Genomic DNA, 16,182 nt, shown 5'->3' on the forward strand with positions numbered 1-16,182 from the left:
AACATAATCCCGCAGATAAGCGGTTTAAGATAGAATATTCATGTTGCTCAAAGGTTTTACCTCAGAATTAGGAAAAATAACCGGCTGTTAACCACTTTTATTGCCTGTGGCACATGAATTAGGCACAAAGCCAGAAGACCTCCAACAGTGTTATCAGTGCCTAGTGGGAGAACATTATCTATCTCATGATTTGTAAGTATAACCACATTATTAATTCAGAAGTGTTTTGGGGTTTTTTTTTTAAGGATATGCACTCAGAGCTCTAAAGAAATACTCTTTACTGTTGGGTGCACATGATTATGACCGATGTATGACCCGTGCCTCATTTAAGGCACAAGAACGGGCATTTATATAGTCATACATTTATAGAGTTTATGTTGGTATGTTTGGTCACTTCGATTTTGCAGTTTACAAACATCTTTTTTCCTGCAGAAGCCAACCCTGCCTCTGAAAGTCCTCAAGGAAGCGCAGTTTTCACAGCGCCCTGCGCCTGTAATTCCTTAACAACACCTCCCCCCTCAGCGGGCTGTAGAAAGCTCCGGCATCTCAAAACTGAAATCAGAGCCGAAAAAAAAAGCACTTTCATTGCTCCATGTTAGTTATTTGCTCTGCAACAACGGGGGCCGGAGCAGCGCCCGCCGCCCCCTCACGGCCCGCTCGGGGCGGGGTGGAGGGCGGTGCCTCGCGGCGCCCGATTGACGTGCCTGTTGACCAATCACAACTCCCCTTGGAGGCTGGCGGCGGTTCTATTGGCTGAGGAGGTAGCGGGGGGCGGGCGCAGCGCCGGGGGCAGCAGTGTCTCCCGCTAGCCGGGGGAGCCGCGGGTCCCGCGGGGCGACACCGTGACAGGGCGACACCGTGACAGGGTGACAGCGCGGGGACAAGGCGGCGGGGCGACCTCTCCGGCGCTGCCTCTTCGCTGCGAGCGAGCGCAGCCCCTCCGCTCCTGCCGTCCCGCCGCTCCCGCTTCCCTCCTCGCCGCCCTTCCTGCCTCGGGGGTCGCCCGCGCTCGCAAGATGGCCGACGGGCGGGACGACGCGGCGGACCAGCTGAAGCAGTGGAAGAGCCACCGGGGCTCGCAGGTACTGGCCGGCACAGCCCGCTGCTCGCACCCCCGGGGGCGGCGGGCGAGCCCTGGGGACGGAGGGTTCCGGGGGATGCGGGGCTCGCTGTGCGCGGTGTGCCCGGGACGGCCCGTGCCGGCCTCGCCCCCGCGGGCTGGGCCCATGCCCGTGCCGGGACCGGCGCACGGAGGGCAGGGGAGCTGCCAGCTGGCCCCGAGCGGCACGGGCGGTCAGCGCTGCCGGCCCCGGCATTTCCCCCAGGCAGCAGCGGGGCTGCGCTGCGCCCCGGCCGGCAGGGCCTTGGGCACAGGCAGTGTTAATGTTTCTCGACTTTTCTCAATCCTTGCATTTCAGTTTGCTATCACATCCGTACAACCCAGTGGAATTTTAACCGGGGAATAATGCAAAAGATGAAGTGTGTTCAGCGGTATTTGCTGGCCAGGTTGAAGTGAATTTTTTAGAAAAAAAAAAATTCTCCCCTGAGAGGGTGGTGAGTCACTGGCACAGGTTGCCCGGAGAAACTGTGGCTGCCCCATCCCTGGAAGTGTCCAAGGTTGGACGGGTCTTGACCAGCGACCCGGTCTAGTGGAAGGTGTCCCTGTCCATGACAGGGGGTTGGAAGTAAATGGTCTTCAAGGTCATTTCCCACCCAAACCGTTCTGGGATTCTGTGATTCAGTGAAGTGAGTTGACCGAGATCAGAAGAGCAGGTAACCAAGAGCGTGGCACTCAGCCACCTGAAGATATAGAATATTTCCAAGATATTTGAGTAAATGTATAAATGCTGCAAGATTTGATTTCCCTCGTTCCTCATCAAATCACTGTGACAGTTTCTAGATGTATTTTCTGACAGAAATGTGTATATTCCATTAAATAGCCTTCCCGCTGGTTTAACTAAGCAGAAATCTTATAAGATGGAAGTGGACGCCTCACTTCCCACTGGCTGTGTATGTTAAGTCATCCCAATTTTATTTTATTCTTCTCACGTCTGAAAGGTGCTGTGTGAGAATTACCTGCTGAGTTGTGACTTCACCAAGTCCCAGTGTGTGTCATAATAGCTCCTTTTTATCCGTGAGTAATGCTTTTTGTAGGGATGTCGGCTTTTCTGTAACACGGCAGCACTTGAAAACGGGCCAAGGTTAATTTGGAGATTTGGGAGGCAACCCAAAGTCTGCGTTGCATAAGGAGTCATGAGACTTGAAGATAGAAAGTAGGGGAGGACTTATTAGAATTTTAAAGTGAGTTGTATAAGGTACAAAGTATCAGTAATGCCTGGAAGTGTGTACTTTGATGTGTGGTGTTTACAACAGCAGTGACTAAAATTCTCCTGGCTTTGTTTCCTTTCTTTCTGTCGTGGCAGGTTGGTGCTGTAATGAAATACAAATGCAGATTCACAGGTTCTTATCTTTTAAGGTTTGGGCTGTGTGCAGCTCCCAACCATATGAAAATACAGGAATCAAAGCCCAAAAGTAGTGTGAGAATTCTTCTTATAACTCCTGTGTGTTTTTTTCCTCTCCCTTTGCACTGATAGAACTTATTTTGTGTGCCCCACGGGTTATCCTGAAACCAAAGTGAATATATCCTTCCATTGAAAAAGTAAATATTTTTAAATTCCAATGAGAACAGCAGAAAGGACCTTTCAGAAAATCTGCCTGCACAAACAAAAGAGACTGTATACAGCCACAAAGCTGTTACTTTTTTTAATGGTCTCAGTTTCAATAAGTTGTGGTTTTAGCAACTACTGCGAGGAGTCCTAAATGTCAGTATTGGAGATGAAGTGGATTTTAGACCTGTTGGGCTGGGAAGGGCTGTGTTACCTCTACAAACCTTTGCTCTTTGTTGCATGGCTTACAACTAATATGCAAAGGTTATTTTTCTACCCGTAAGATAATCTCACAGATATTTTAAAGGCATGAGGGAATCAAAAATTCTCTTTAAGGATACGTTTCCCCCTCCCTCCTGTCTTTTACCAAGCTGTTGCAAGGTCATTGCAGAGGAAAAGGTCACAGATGTAAAATATGCATTATAGTTCTGCCTCGGTGTGTTTAAACCTACTGGGCTGCTTAGAATTGATGAATTCTGAGGTAACCAGAGCTCTAATTCCATGTAATTTCTGTGTTTCTCTGTGGACTGAGTGAAACTTGGTTGGTGCTTCAAGATGACATCAATTTTAGTGGCTTTGAAAAGTCACCCTATGGACTGGAGAGGTCTTAAGAGTTATGTTTGATGTTGGGACAGAGTTCCCAAAATCCAGTCCCCAAATTGGCTTCGGTTGGAATGACAGCAGTCAGAATTCATAGAAGGTGCTGCAGATGTACAGAGGGTGTTTGTGTCGTTAGCTGTCCTTGGGTGAAGTGGAATGCTCTGGGCACACAGAACACGTGGGAAGGAAGGAAATGTCTCATGAATAATGACACGAGGAGGTTGGAGAGGAACATTCACAGGTAGGATGCTATTGATTAGATCTGTTCACTCCTGCAACCTCTCCTGTCCTAAATGATTAAGTCAATACAACAAACCCCTCAATGAATCCATGATTAGAAAAACTAATAGATTGGGTTTTATCTGTGAGAGGCTTGAAAGCTTTTCGTCAGCAAAACTAGTGAATTCCTGGAATATGGTGGTGTCCTTCCAGCTTTAGTATGTGAAATTAAATTCTGATTCAAAAAGTTCAGCTAGAAACTGTAGCTGCCATTACAAATGAAGATGATAGCCAAAGCATAATAAAGTTTACTCATTTAAGGGGGCTAATTTGTCTCCTGTAGGACATAATTTTGAGGACTTTAGCTCTTGGAGATGGAAGAACTTGTGCTAAACAATCTAAACAGGTGATTTCTCAAATTGAGCGGTGAAATTGCTCCGTTTTAAATGAACCAGAGAAAACAAAATACAAGGTTGGAGGCACGTGATAAATAAGCAGTGGAAAAACCACTGAGAGCAGTTTCTACTCTTGAATATTTCCAATGACAAACCGTAGATCATGTTTTGATTTGAGCAGACGTTGCTTTGACTTAAAATACTTTAAACAAAGCTGAAGTGGAAACTTCACCTGTGAGTTTCTGAGCATCGTGGGCCTGTTTGTTATATATTGTCTTTTAAAATGTTTGTGCACATTTCAGTGTAGATGGGAATTCCAGGCATCCTGAAGGAATTGAATTTATGCTTATGGCTTTATGCTAACGAAGTGGTGAATGCAGAATAAAGAACTTGGGTATTTTGGGAGTGCAAGCCAGCTGCAGGAGTGTGTGTTGCATATTAGCAAGGACACAGTGGAAATGCAGTTATCCTGCCAAATGTCTTTTATGTGGTTGTTCAGGTAGCTGAGCTGAACAAAGTGTCTGTAATTCCCTGTATTCTCTGCCTCATCCGGAGCTCTGGGTGTGGATGTGAATAATTGTGCTTTCCCTGCCTTTGTGGGTTGCCTCTTGGGGGAAGAAAGAAATCTGTCAGAATTGTGTGTGTTTACAGCAATTAAACCCCTTAAAGCAGAACTTGTGTGGTCAGTGTGAAAACTGGAACCCCCTAAAGTAGCTGATAGAGAAGTGAAGGCTTTTTCCTTCTCTTCACCATCCCTTTTCATCTGCAGTTTCAGGGTCATTCCTGCTGAACAAGATGCTGCTGCTCTCAGTAGCCTATAAAACTTGGGCTCTTAAGGTGTGGAAGGGAGGGGGAAAGGATGAATGTGGGTTATCTTGGGCAGTTTCTTTATAGACAATAACAACATTAGGAAAAAAAAAAAGGAAAGTTGTGATTGCTGTCATTTTGACAGGACATTTCCTGGCTGTAGGGCTTGTGTTGATCTTGGTCCTTCCACGGTTCAGGAGTCAGAATGATGATTCCTCAGGTGTTCCTGTTCTTTTCCATAGCTCTTCCAGACCAACAGTAATGATGGATACCCCCTTTTAGTCTTTTTGCTGTGGGACTGGAGCTCTTTCCTTATGCCTCTGTCCCTGTACTGACATTACCTCCTTCTTCCTCTCCGTTCTCCCTTGTTATTTTCCAGCAGCTTTTTTTAGCTTTCTCTTCCCATCCCAATTTTTTTCGAAGCAAGATTGATAGTCTCCACAAGTAATACTTCTGAACCATGGCAAACATTCCTGGATTATACATGAGTTGAACTCTTGTTCTTAACCAGCTCAGACACAGTGCTGGGATGTAGTTAACACCTATATTTTCTGTAACTACCTCCAGAAACTGAAGTCATTTTGTCATGTACTTGTTGATGTGACATGGAATGGTTGAACAGTCTGCACATTGTGTGATTTAAACCCAGAGGGCTGGTTTTGATATCTCCTGTCCCCTGCTTTCAGAAACCAGATGCCTTGACCACTGGTGCTGGGAACCCCATAGGGGATAAGCTGAATTCTCTGACAGTGGGGCCCCGGGGACCTCTGCTTGTCCAAGATGTTGTTTTCACTGATGAGATGGCTCACTTTGACAGAGAGAGGATTCCTGAAAGAGTCGTGCATGCAAAAGGGGCAGGTATGTTTAAACCTATGTATCTTCTTTGTGTAGAATCAGAGTTAAAAGCTTTCCAGGTAACATGTAGGTTGTGGCAATAAGTTGCATTATGTTATTTATAATTTAGTGCTATCAGTTATAATAAATGTGTATAAACAACAGTGCTAGGGCCCGGTTTAAAAAAAAACAAACTCAGTGCCAAAACTTGAAGAACTGAAAAATTGTTTAAAAAAATTAGGTAGAAAAAATGTAGTTACTTGATTTTTACTGTATTTGTGCAATCTCTGCTTCCTCTGCCTGTTCCTCCATAGTATCCCATTCCTCTGGAAGGGAAGACTTATCATCTCTATTTTAATGTTGGTTTGCTTGTTATTTAATAGAGAATCTTGGCTTTGTCTTCCAATGTATCTGTCTGCCAAAGCAAGCTGAAGATCTGATATTTAATTCAAAACCCTAAACAGTTTAAAATTTGTTATTAATCTTAGAAGGGTAGAACTATCACCTCTGATTTTTGTTACGAGTTGCCCTAGAAGGAGCAGCACATGAATTTGTAATGTGAATGTACTTGGGAAAAGTTGCTCTGTGGGGGTGAGAAGAGTTTTGTTGCTTCATCCAGCTTGCAGGTGGACCAAAAATTCTGCAACACATAGCAGGATTAAAGAAATAATAGAGATAAACACGCAGATCTTGGCAGAAGAGCATCTCCTGTGCTGCTGCTGAGAGCTGTTAACAATCAGTTAAGGAGCAGAGAGGGAGCACTGTGCAAACAGAGTGTTAAACAAGTTCCATTTTGTGAGAATAAATGGAGTGTTCAGTGCATGGGGATGAACTGTGTTTAAACTGCTGTATTCCCATGTTTGCTTCTGACTTGAAGTTGTGTGTGGGACCACAGTAGAGTAACAGATGAGTGGAAGGTACCTAGAACTGATCTTTTGGAATTCCTGTTCTTCAGGAGCCTTTGGCTATTTTGAAGTCACTCATGATATCACCCAGTACTGCAAGGCAAAAGTGTTTGAGCACATTGGGAAAAGAACTCCCCTCGCTATTCGATTCTCCACTGTTGGTAAGACTTTAAAATTGCTGTGTGCCCTCTTCCATGTGTGCCTTGGTTCCCCTGATAACAGTGTGCAGTAGTTAAAGTGGTTTCAAATGCTTTCTGCCAACCAAGTCCTCCTCTGAATGTAAATAAATTAAAATTAATTAATAAATGAATTTAAATTTCATTTCAATTTAAGACCTTCTGCCTCCTTCTGTCAGAGCTCTCAGGAGAGACTTTCCTGTCTGAAATGTGAGAGGGAGGGTGGCCTGCACTGTGTTTTTTCCAACAGGAAGCCTGCTTTGTTTCTTGTTGGATCATAATCAACACTTGCACACTGCAGCTTAACACTTGGAAATTAAATAGGTGTAATCTCTTATGTCCTGGGAATGTTTTGGGGAGGAACGATGTAACCTGGGCAAAGGAAAAGAAACAATCTTCCAGAAATAAACTCTGAGTTTGATCTGTGGATGCTGCTGGAGGAGTTGTTGCATCCTTCCCTTGCCCTTCCCCTCCCTTGTTTGAACACATTCTGTAGAACACAGATTTTTCTAGTGAGAGGATGAGCATCCTACTGATTTCATCAGTATATTCTGAACACTTCTGGAACACCTGTGCTCAGCTTGTGCTTGGCACTTCAGCTCTGGTAGAATTTACCCACTGAAAATTCCATCCTGAATGAAGCAGGAGGAATTTAAGGGATTACAAGCCTTCCATAATATTTTATGAGGCACGCTGGGTAGATTGCTGCCTTCTCCAGGGGAGCTTTCACACTGGGATTTGATGCACAGAAACAAATGTGGCTTTGGATGATTCAGCCTCATAATCTCATGATGTCTCTCTTAGTGATAATGCAAATCCCACACATAATTGGTTCATGTGGATATACTTGTTTCTCTTTCTTTTAACTTTAATGTTTGGGTGGGTTTCTGGTCACACTTTGAAGTACTGTTGAAAATGTGCCTAAAATTCCTTGGTGTAGAAAAGACTTGAGTGGCCTATTTCCAAGTTTTATGGGGTTTTGCTTACAATTTGGATGCATTTCCTCTCCTAAGACTTCTGTGTGTCCGTGTGTTTCTTCAAGCTGGGGAAGCTGGGTCAGCTGACACAGTTCGTGACCCTCGAGGCTTTGCCATGAAGTTCTACACGGAAGATGGGAACTGGGATCTGGTGGGAAATAACACTCCCATCTTCTTCATCCGGGATGCAATGCTGGTAAGCACCAGGGACTTTGGGAAAGAGTCCAAACGTTCATTCACACCTGAGAAGTAAAACCTGTTAAACTTTGTTACATGGTCTGAACATTTTTGACTCGAAAAGATGTTACTAAAAAGAAAGGGAATTTGAGAACTAATGGTTGATGACTTATGTGATTTCGTACTCTTCACTCTAAATTTTTACTTTAAAAGCTTCTTGCAAATTCCTTGTATAAATCTGGGTTTTTTTTGATCTTTTAGTAAGTTTAACAGCTTTCTGTAGGATGTTTTCTAGTGTCTTTGCATTCATTTATAAGTCAGATACTCAGTAAAGTTACACAAATTTGAAAAGATTTACCTCTCACCTTATCCATCACACAATGAAAACATTCTTTATCTCTGAACAACCTGTTTATCCTAAATGTAAGTGCTTGACTTTACCCCAGTTGTACTGGTCTGTGAATGAACTGATTGCAGGAGGGGTGTGACAGTAGGAGGTTTTTCAGGGATCTTACATCTCTGTCTCAATTTTCAATGTGCTGTTCTTCCATTGTGAAACATATTGAAAAATTGTTTGTCTTGTTCTTGATCTCATATAATTTCTTTTTGTTTGTTTGTTTTTTTTCTCCTCCACTTCTGGACAAATTAGTTCCCATCCTTTATCCATAGCCAAAAGAGGAACCCTCAGACTCATTTGAAGGACCCAGACATGGTGTGGGACTTCTGGAGTCTTCGCCCTGAGTCCTTGCATCAGGTGAGCTTCTCCTTTGACTTTGTTTAGTAAAACCATTTTATGAAGCATGTTTCTAACTATCTTTTCTCCATGTTTGATCTGGAAGTCTATGTAGCCTTATTTATATTTGTAATTTAAATTATCTGTGCTAATGGGGAAGCTCATAACATTACATAACATTACCACGAGGTTTATGGCTACTTCTTGTGGGCAGAAGACTTCACAAAGATTTAATTCCCAATTATTCTTAGTGCAAAACCAAAACAGTTTTTTCATTAACACTCTCAAACTGGGAATTCCTTGAGAAATTTCTAGTTTAACATTATCATAGCTTCCAGTGATACAGATTAAAGCAATGAACAAACTTAGTCTTGAATGATCACCTTATGTTTGATCCCATGAGCCCTTTAATATTGTTTGACCCTTCACTTTAGGTGTCTTTCCTGTTCAGTGACCGTGGAATTCCCGATGGTTATCGCCACATGAATGGATATGGATCACATACTTTTAAACTGGTTAATGCTGAGGGAAGAGCAGTTTATTGCAAATTCCATGCCAAGGTATCGATCTTTTTTTTGTTTTTCCCCATTGATGTATTAGAGCTATGCATCATGTTGGATAAAAACCATGTTAGAATTCATTCTGATTAATGATTTCTGTAATACTTTGTAACTGGTGCTGTTGCTTTTATTGCCTCTAGACTGACCAGGGCATCAAAAACCTGTCTGTAGAAGAAGCAGGAAGATTGGCTTCTACTGATCCTGACTATGCCATCCGTGACCTTTACAACGCCATCGCCAAGGGGGACTATCCCTCCTGGTCTTTCTACATTCAAGTGATGACCTTTGAAGAAGCAGAGAGGTTTCCATTTAATCCCTTTGATGTAACTAAGGTACCTCTGATCCTGTTGTGAATATTCTGTTTCAGCTGGTTTAGGGAGGGTCAGGAGATAACGTAGCAAATGCCAGAACTGAGCTTACCTGTAAAAAAAGTGTCCCAGTTTCCATGGAATAGCACTGTTCTCTTCCTAGTTCCTATCAGTAAGCTTAGTCTGGCCTTTTTATTCTTCCCTTCTAGTTTATAAATGTGCTCTTCATTCTATGATGAGTCCAGTTCTGCAGGTGAAATTGCAGTGATGTTGTACCTGATGTGACTCTTCCTCAATGAAATATGGACAGGGCTCGATTACAGAACTGGATGGCACTTCAGAATTGTGATCTCAGATCAGAGGGTCACACCCTGAGCCCTGCTGGTCTGATTTTGTCAGACTCCCAGCAGCTGTTCATAGGAATGACCTGTTGGAAAATCCTCGCATAAACTTTTTTTCCCCCTTTAATATTGCTCTCCCCAGATGGCTGAAGACTTTTTGAACCTGAAAATACTGGCTCAGGTGACAAAGACAATACCAGTTAGGATAGTTAAACATTTTGAAGTAGCTGAAAACAATTGTGTCACCAGTTCCACCTACAAGTGCATTCCTAGGCAGTTTTTCAAGCCCCTGAGGGTGTTTGATTTAAGTACTCAAGTGCTGAGATTATCCTGGGATGATGAAATAAGTTGCATTAATACTCTGTCTTAGTTGCAAAAGACTTCTTAAAATAAGACATTTCTCAATGTTTGTTAGCAAAAAAGAAATGCAGGAATGGATTTTCTCAATCAAGGCTTAAATCAGGCAAATGCTGTCTGGCAGTTAAGCTGGATGATACCGTAGTAATGTTGGTTTTAATGTGTGTATGTTGTGTCTTACAGGTTTGGCCACATGGTGACTACCCTCTCCTACCTGTAGGGAAGCTGGTCTTGAACAGGAATCCTGTCAACTACTTTGCAGAGGTGGAACAGATGGCATATGATCCCAGCAACATGCCACCTGGGATTGAACCCAGCCCTGATAAAATGCTGCAGGTAAACTGCAACGTGTGTATGATCTGACCCGGTGAGCACTGTTTGCTCTGCTGTTAATGAAAACATTCCTGTCCCTGTTTGTGTAGCAGCAGTAAACCTGATGGATCAAAACCAACTGATTTATCTATTTAAGTTTTTCGTGGTGGTGGCTTATTGATGTGTTCATGCGGAATTGAAATTAAAGGAGAACGGGACAGAACTAAAGGAAGAGAAAATCTGGAATTTAGAGGGCATCTGCAACAGTTACTGAAGTTGTCAGTCTAGGATAGATGAAACCAAGGCAGCAATGCATATTTATTCATGTTTTTACAGCATTTCTCAGAATTCTAAACTTTTCTGAGTAAGAGGTGGACTTTGGTGCTCTAAAATACAGATATAAACAATTCCTGATACAAACCACAAGACTATTCTTAGTGGTATTGGATTTCTTACAGCTCAGAGTGTTTGATAAGGCTCGTTGCAGAGTCATGGATATTTGCATGTTATGGTTTTTCAGATTAAATTCAAATTGTTATTTCAAATTATATCTGTGGAAACAAGAAGGTATTTTGACAGTTTTAACTGGATAAACCCTTGAACCATCATGCAGTTCTTTTTTGGCCTCTCTTCACTCCCACAAACTTCACAGTCAGAGTTAGTCTGTTGTCTTGGCATCTGTGTGTCACCAGAAGTGCTGCAGGTTCAGTTCAGTGATAAAAAATAAATGCAGTAATGTTCAGTGCTGTGAATTGCCATGCCCCACTGCAGCCATCTCTCCTCTGGGTGTGACATTTTAGGGCCGTCTGTTTTCGTACCCCGACACTCACAGACACCGCCTGGGCCCAAATTACCTCCAGATCCCCGTGAACTGCCCCTTCAGAGCCCGTGTGGCCAACTACCAGAGGGATGGGCCAATGACTGTTACTGACAACCAAGGTAGGTGTGAAGATACCTTTCAATAATGATGCTTGTGCATGGACTGCAGAATTCTTTCCTGTTCACTTCCCCAGCTTCAGAACTCCCAGCCTTCACCACTCTTACTTGTGTATCCACTCTGTCTCTTGTCAGTCTTGTACAAGTTTTGAGAAGCACAACTTCCTGTAAAACAGAAGTTTGATTGTGTAGATTACAGGATATATTATCTACATCTGTTTTTTTAGGACTTTAAAGAAGCTCATGGGTGCTCCTTTCACAACTTCAGGCTTGTTTCCAGTAGTTGATAAGCTTAAATAAAAGGAGTTCTCAAATTGATGTGTGTAACTTCTGCTTTCTAAAAAAGGACTAAATTATTCCTTTTGTAAGCAATGGGGGGGCGGGGGGGAAGGAAGCTTTTGGTACCTGGAAATTAGGATGTTTGTCATCTTTGCATCCTTGTTTAGAGTGGTTGTACATCTCTGCTCTTAATCCAGGGAAGGAGAGTTTGGATGTCTGGATACAGGATGAGGAGCTTGTTTAACAGTGTAACAACCAAGTGAAGCTTAAGATGTGTTTAAAAACTTAACAAATAGGTCTTTAAGAGAAAGGGGGGTTGCAGGAGAACACCTGCAGTAAAATCCATTCAGTATTGTTTGTCCCTAGGTTATGTTCCTTTAAAGACTTCTAGAAACATGCCTGGTAAAGGGGATTTAATTGAAAAAATTCTAGATTAACTATTTGAAATGAAGAAATATGTCAGAGAAATATTTTTACAGAAGTTGATTACTACCTCTTTGTTCTACTTAGAGGCAAAATCTAATCTAAAAACAATAGAGGTGGCCTAAATGTCTTTGAGAAATCTATATTTGCATCCGTTAAATTTAAAGACTGACTTTCATAGGCTCAGTCCACTTCGTTAAACTGCTTTGTTTTTCTGATTTCCAAAGGATTGTGAAAGGCAAGAGTGAAAATGAAATGAGCAGCTCATGTCTTGTCAGTGTTTGCCCAAGAGTGACTCTTTTACACCTGGGAGTAAACAAGGATGTACTTAAGCTGTGGCTCATGCCAAACTATGCATTCCCTTGGGCTAGGGATTCTGGCACTTGCTGAGGGAGGAGAAGGAAATATTTGAAAAAACAAGAACTTGAGAGCAGCTGCTGTTGTCCAGGAACAGATAATAAGTTCATTTTTATGCAGTTCTGTAGGTTTGTGTTTAAAATACACCCCCAGCACAGGGAAGCTTGTGTTCTTCTGAGCAAAGAACATTGTCCTCTGGCTTAATCTGAGAGTGCTGGCATCTGATTGTTTGGGCTTTTTGGGGGTTGTTTTTGTCTGTTTTCAGGTGGTGCCCCAAATTATTACCCCAATAGCTTCACTGGCCCGGAAGATCAGCCCCAGCTCAGGGAGAGCCGAGTGTTCGTGTCGGGGGACGTGCAGCGCTACAACAGTGCCAACGAGGACAACGTGACCCAGGTGTGGGGCATGGAAGGGCAGGAGGGGTTTACAGGGTGACTGCAGAGAATGTTAACGGTGTCATTGCACATGTGGCTTCTTTCTGAAGCATCTGGGCTGGGCTGGAGGTCTCCACACAGCACAGTTTCGTGAATAACTGACTTGGTGCTGGCAGGACAATTAGCAAATTCTCCCAGGCCTCTGCCATCCATATTTTGGGCATCAGTATGTAAAAGGCTGTGACCTGACTTCTTGCCAGTAGTATCTGCAGATATGCAAACTAGAGTGTGTCAAGCCATGATCCTCAATTCCTGAATTAGATCCGAACAGCAGTATTTGTTTTCATTAATTCCATAAGCAACAATTAGTTCAAGTTAGAACCAGAAGGAATGGGTAGCAGGTTTACCAAAGGAAAACCCTCACAGGTTGGTTGCCTTTTGAGTTTTAAGTATTTTGAGTATTTTCTAGCTGCTTGCTTTTGGGAATTTCCAAATAACCCTTTTTTTTTTTTTTTCCCCAATGGCAAGGTCCGGGAATTCTACCTGAAAGTGCTGAACGAGGCAGAACGCCAAAGGCTCTGTAAGAACATTGCTGAGCACCTGAAGGATGCACAGCTCTTCATCCAGAAACGAGCTGTAAGTGGCCTCTTTGGTTTTGCTCTAAACAGGGAAAAGGCAGTGAGGGGCAGGGAGGGATTGGATCTTTATCCTTCCCAGTGCAACTTGGTTTAAATTGGGAGTGAGCTCTAGGATGAGACAGTAGAAACAGTGATTCAGGATGTTCATATCTCATTTCTGGCTGGTCAGAGTTAAACTTGTAGAAAAGAGATTTCATCCTCCTTTTCTTCCTTATGATGCAAATGCTGCTTGTAAACCACAGAGCAGTCAAGAATATGTATGAAATGGAGGAAAAAATTCTTGTTGCCTTTTCTGTTCTGCCTTCCTGTTTAGGTGAAGAACTTCACTGATGTTCATCCTAACTACGGTGCCTGTATCCAGGCTTTGCTGGACAAATACAATGCTGAGAGTGGGAAAAAGGTATGGTTTTTGTAGTTAGATTTTGATTGGCTTCTCTTGTAAATCCAGTGACATGAGAAATTGGTCTTGATTCCCATTTGATTTAAAGGCCAGAAGTCAGTGCATGTAGAATTACGAAATAAGGACACATCACTCCAATAACACTCAATTAAATGTTGATTGCCAATGATGTGCAATTACTTTGTGTCAGCTGGGGTTTGTAAGGCTTCTGGAAAATAACTGTAGGTGACCTGTGATGTGTTCAGGGTAATTACCCCTCTTTGTAATGGTAATGAAGCATTTCCACAAGCCTTGCTCCGAGGAACCACAACATTGACTCAAGTGCTCATTTTTTCCCTGAAGTTCTTTAATTTTAACGGTACTGTTGTTTATTTTTAGGATGTGATTAGGACATACACACAGTCCACCTCTCGTGTGTCTGTCAAAGAGAGATCCAACCTGTAAAACATCCTGCAGAGATTTGCTCTGTGGATTTTGCGTCCCTGCAACTGCACAGGAGCCTGTTGAACACGTCCATGAATGTAGCAGATCTTGGCCCAGGACACGGGGGTGTTCTCAGGTGTGATTTACTGAGCTTGCAAGTGCTTTAATCTGTATTGGAAACCAGGTAATGATCCTCCCCACAGTGCCTTTCAACACCAGTGCTTTACTGCTCGGTATGGTGGTTTTAAAGGCAATTCACGGTCAGAAATTCCCTTCTAATCAAAATACTGTCTGATTTTGTTGTGCCAAACTTTCCTGGCTGAATCACTCGGTAGGATTTCTGTAACGACACTGTGATTGTCCTTATGGATAAACTTGTAATGTTAAAAAACTGATGTTACTCAATTATTTCTAATAAAATAGTTATCTGTATGGATTTGTAAATGCATCCTTGAAATTTCAGTTTGGGCCTTCCAGAAGTAAAATGCTGTGCAGTAGTTGGGGTAAAATGTTGGTATGTCTCGTTCCTTATGGTAGAAATGAAGTTCACTACAAAATTTAGTCTGAATATAGGTAAATTTTATCCCAATATGTATTTTAAGCTAATCTTTGCTTGCTAATCCTTGGTTGGGATATAACTGACATAGGGGACAGAGGAAAGGATATTTTCTTGTTCCATACACTCTCCAAGAAATTTGATTACATCTTACAGTCCTTTCAGGGGTAGGGAGGTAAATTGTTCTTTCTAATCTGTAAGAATTTACATAGAAAAATAATGATATGCTGACTGTTTGACATATTAACCTCCACATGCACAGATATTTTTATCTTGGCCAAATTCAACTCAAGGCCTTTCAAAATTATTCCAAATGGTTCCTGAAATTCTGTTTTTGTTCTTATGAATGTGGGTGTCTAGAAAATACGGATAAAACCTGATTTTAGGCATGTTTAATGTTACCTAATACAGTCAGTGTCCAGGCTAAATACAGAGCGTTTCAGAGCCCAGCTACTGACTCTTAACTCAGGCAAATGTGATAAAAAAATCAAATCATGGCAGTTTAGGGGTCATCTTTCAGTATTCAATGCACTTTTGGGTCTGTCTTGAGTTGTATTTTGAACAGGATTATTTCCTGATTTGGCAACTAAGTGGGAATTCTCAGAAGTGATGGCAGATGGATAAAGAAATGTGCATACTAAGTGCTGTTCTATCAAATTAGAAAACTATTAATTAAAATTAAGTAGAAAGCTACTTGTTCTGCAAGTCATTTATCTACTAACATATAGCGTAAAATCATCTAGTATAGAGGTGCAGTAAAATAATACGAACAGATAACCTGCTGTATCCTGGAATTCCATTGGATTTTTACCTGATCAGGCAGGTGGGAGCTGAAAGAGCTACGTGATTAGGTGGGAATATTTCTTGCTGGAACATTGAATCCTAGTGAGTTTTGGAGAAGAGTAAACAAGGCCTAATCTTAATTTTGGTTGTGTCTGCTAAATGAATTATGTTGTTGTCTTCTTTTACTTCTGAAATAAACTGAATTTAAAAATCTCTTGGCAACTTGTGTTCTGTGCAAGTGTCTTCAAATTGTGTGTTTTAATCAAGTTCATAACTTCATCAGGTTTTGTTGGAGATGGTGCAGAAGCTGTTGAAGTTCTGGGTAATTGGTATCAGTTTCCAAATGTAGTTATTTTGTTCCTAAATCCCCACTTTTTCTTTCCCAGGTAAGGAACTGTGTGTCTTGTTGTACATTGTGAGGTATCAGACCACGCCCATAAATAACCATCATCAATACATTCTGCTGTCATTTAGAGTAAAATTAGGCTAAAATTTAAGTTAAAGAAAATCAAGCACCAGGGGATGAGGAGGAGAGACACCTTGTGCAGTGATGAGGAGACAGGGGATGGGCTGGGTAGGTTGTGTGTACATTTTGCAACTGCCTTTGTTCTGAAAACTCACATTTCAACCACACAGTTGTGCTTAA

The 16,182-nt window shown here is 42.2% G+C and overlaps 1 protein-coding gene across 1 annotated transcript; it reads left to right on the plus strand.

Annotated features, from left to right (window-relative positions):
- The first annotated feature begins 838 nt into the window (after positions 1-838).
- CAT (catalase) lies at positions 839-15,749 on the plus strand. Its single transcript, XM_027900487.1, has 13 exons — positions 839-1,082; positions 5,374-5,545; positions 6,477-6,587; positions 7,645-7,775; positions 8,406-8,510; positions 8,924-9,049; positions 9,190-9,381; positions 10,239-10,391; positions 11,168-11,306; positions 12,628-12,758; positions 13,265-13,372; positions 13,688-13,774; positions 14,153-15,749. Exons 1-13 carry the CDS (start codon positions 1,017-1,019, stop codon positions 14,216-14,218), a joined length of 1,587 nt encoding a protein of 528 aa, XP_027756288.1. The 5' UTR covers positions 839-1,016; the 3' UTR covers positions 14,219-15,749.
- The last annotated feature ends 433 nt before the right edge of the window (positions 15,750-16,182 follow it).

The sequence above is a fragment of the Empidonax traillii genome, unplaced genomic scaffold (assembly GCF_003031625.1).
Source record: "Empidonax traillii isolate 1590-97213 ecotype Southwest subspecies unplaced genomic scaffold, ASM303162v1 scaffold733:size745334, whole genome shotgun sequence".
Taxonomy (NCBI): Eukaryota; Metazoa; Chordata; class Aves; order Passeriformes; family Tyrannidae; genus Empidonax; species Empidonax traillii.

Coding starts and splice junctions, on each gene's coding strand:
- CAT (XM_027900487.1), top strand. CDS start 1,017: ATGGCCGACGGGCGGGACGACGCGGCGGACCAGCTGAAGCAGTGGAAG. Junction 11,307..12,627: donor GACTGTTACTGACAACCAAG/GTAGGTGTGAAG, acceptor GTCTGTTTTCAG/GTGGTGCCCCAAATTATTAC. Junction 13,373..13,687: donor TCTTCATCCAGAAACGAGCT/GTAAGTGGCCTC, acceptor CTTCCTGTTTAG/GTGAAGAACTTCACTGATGT.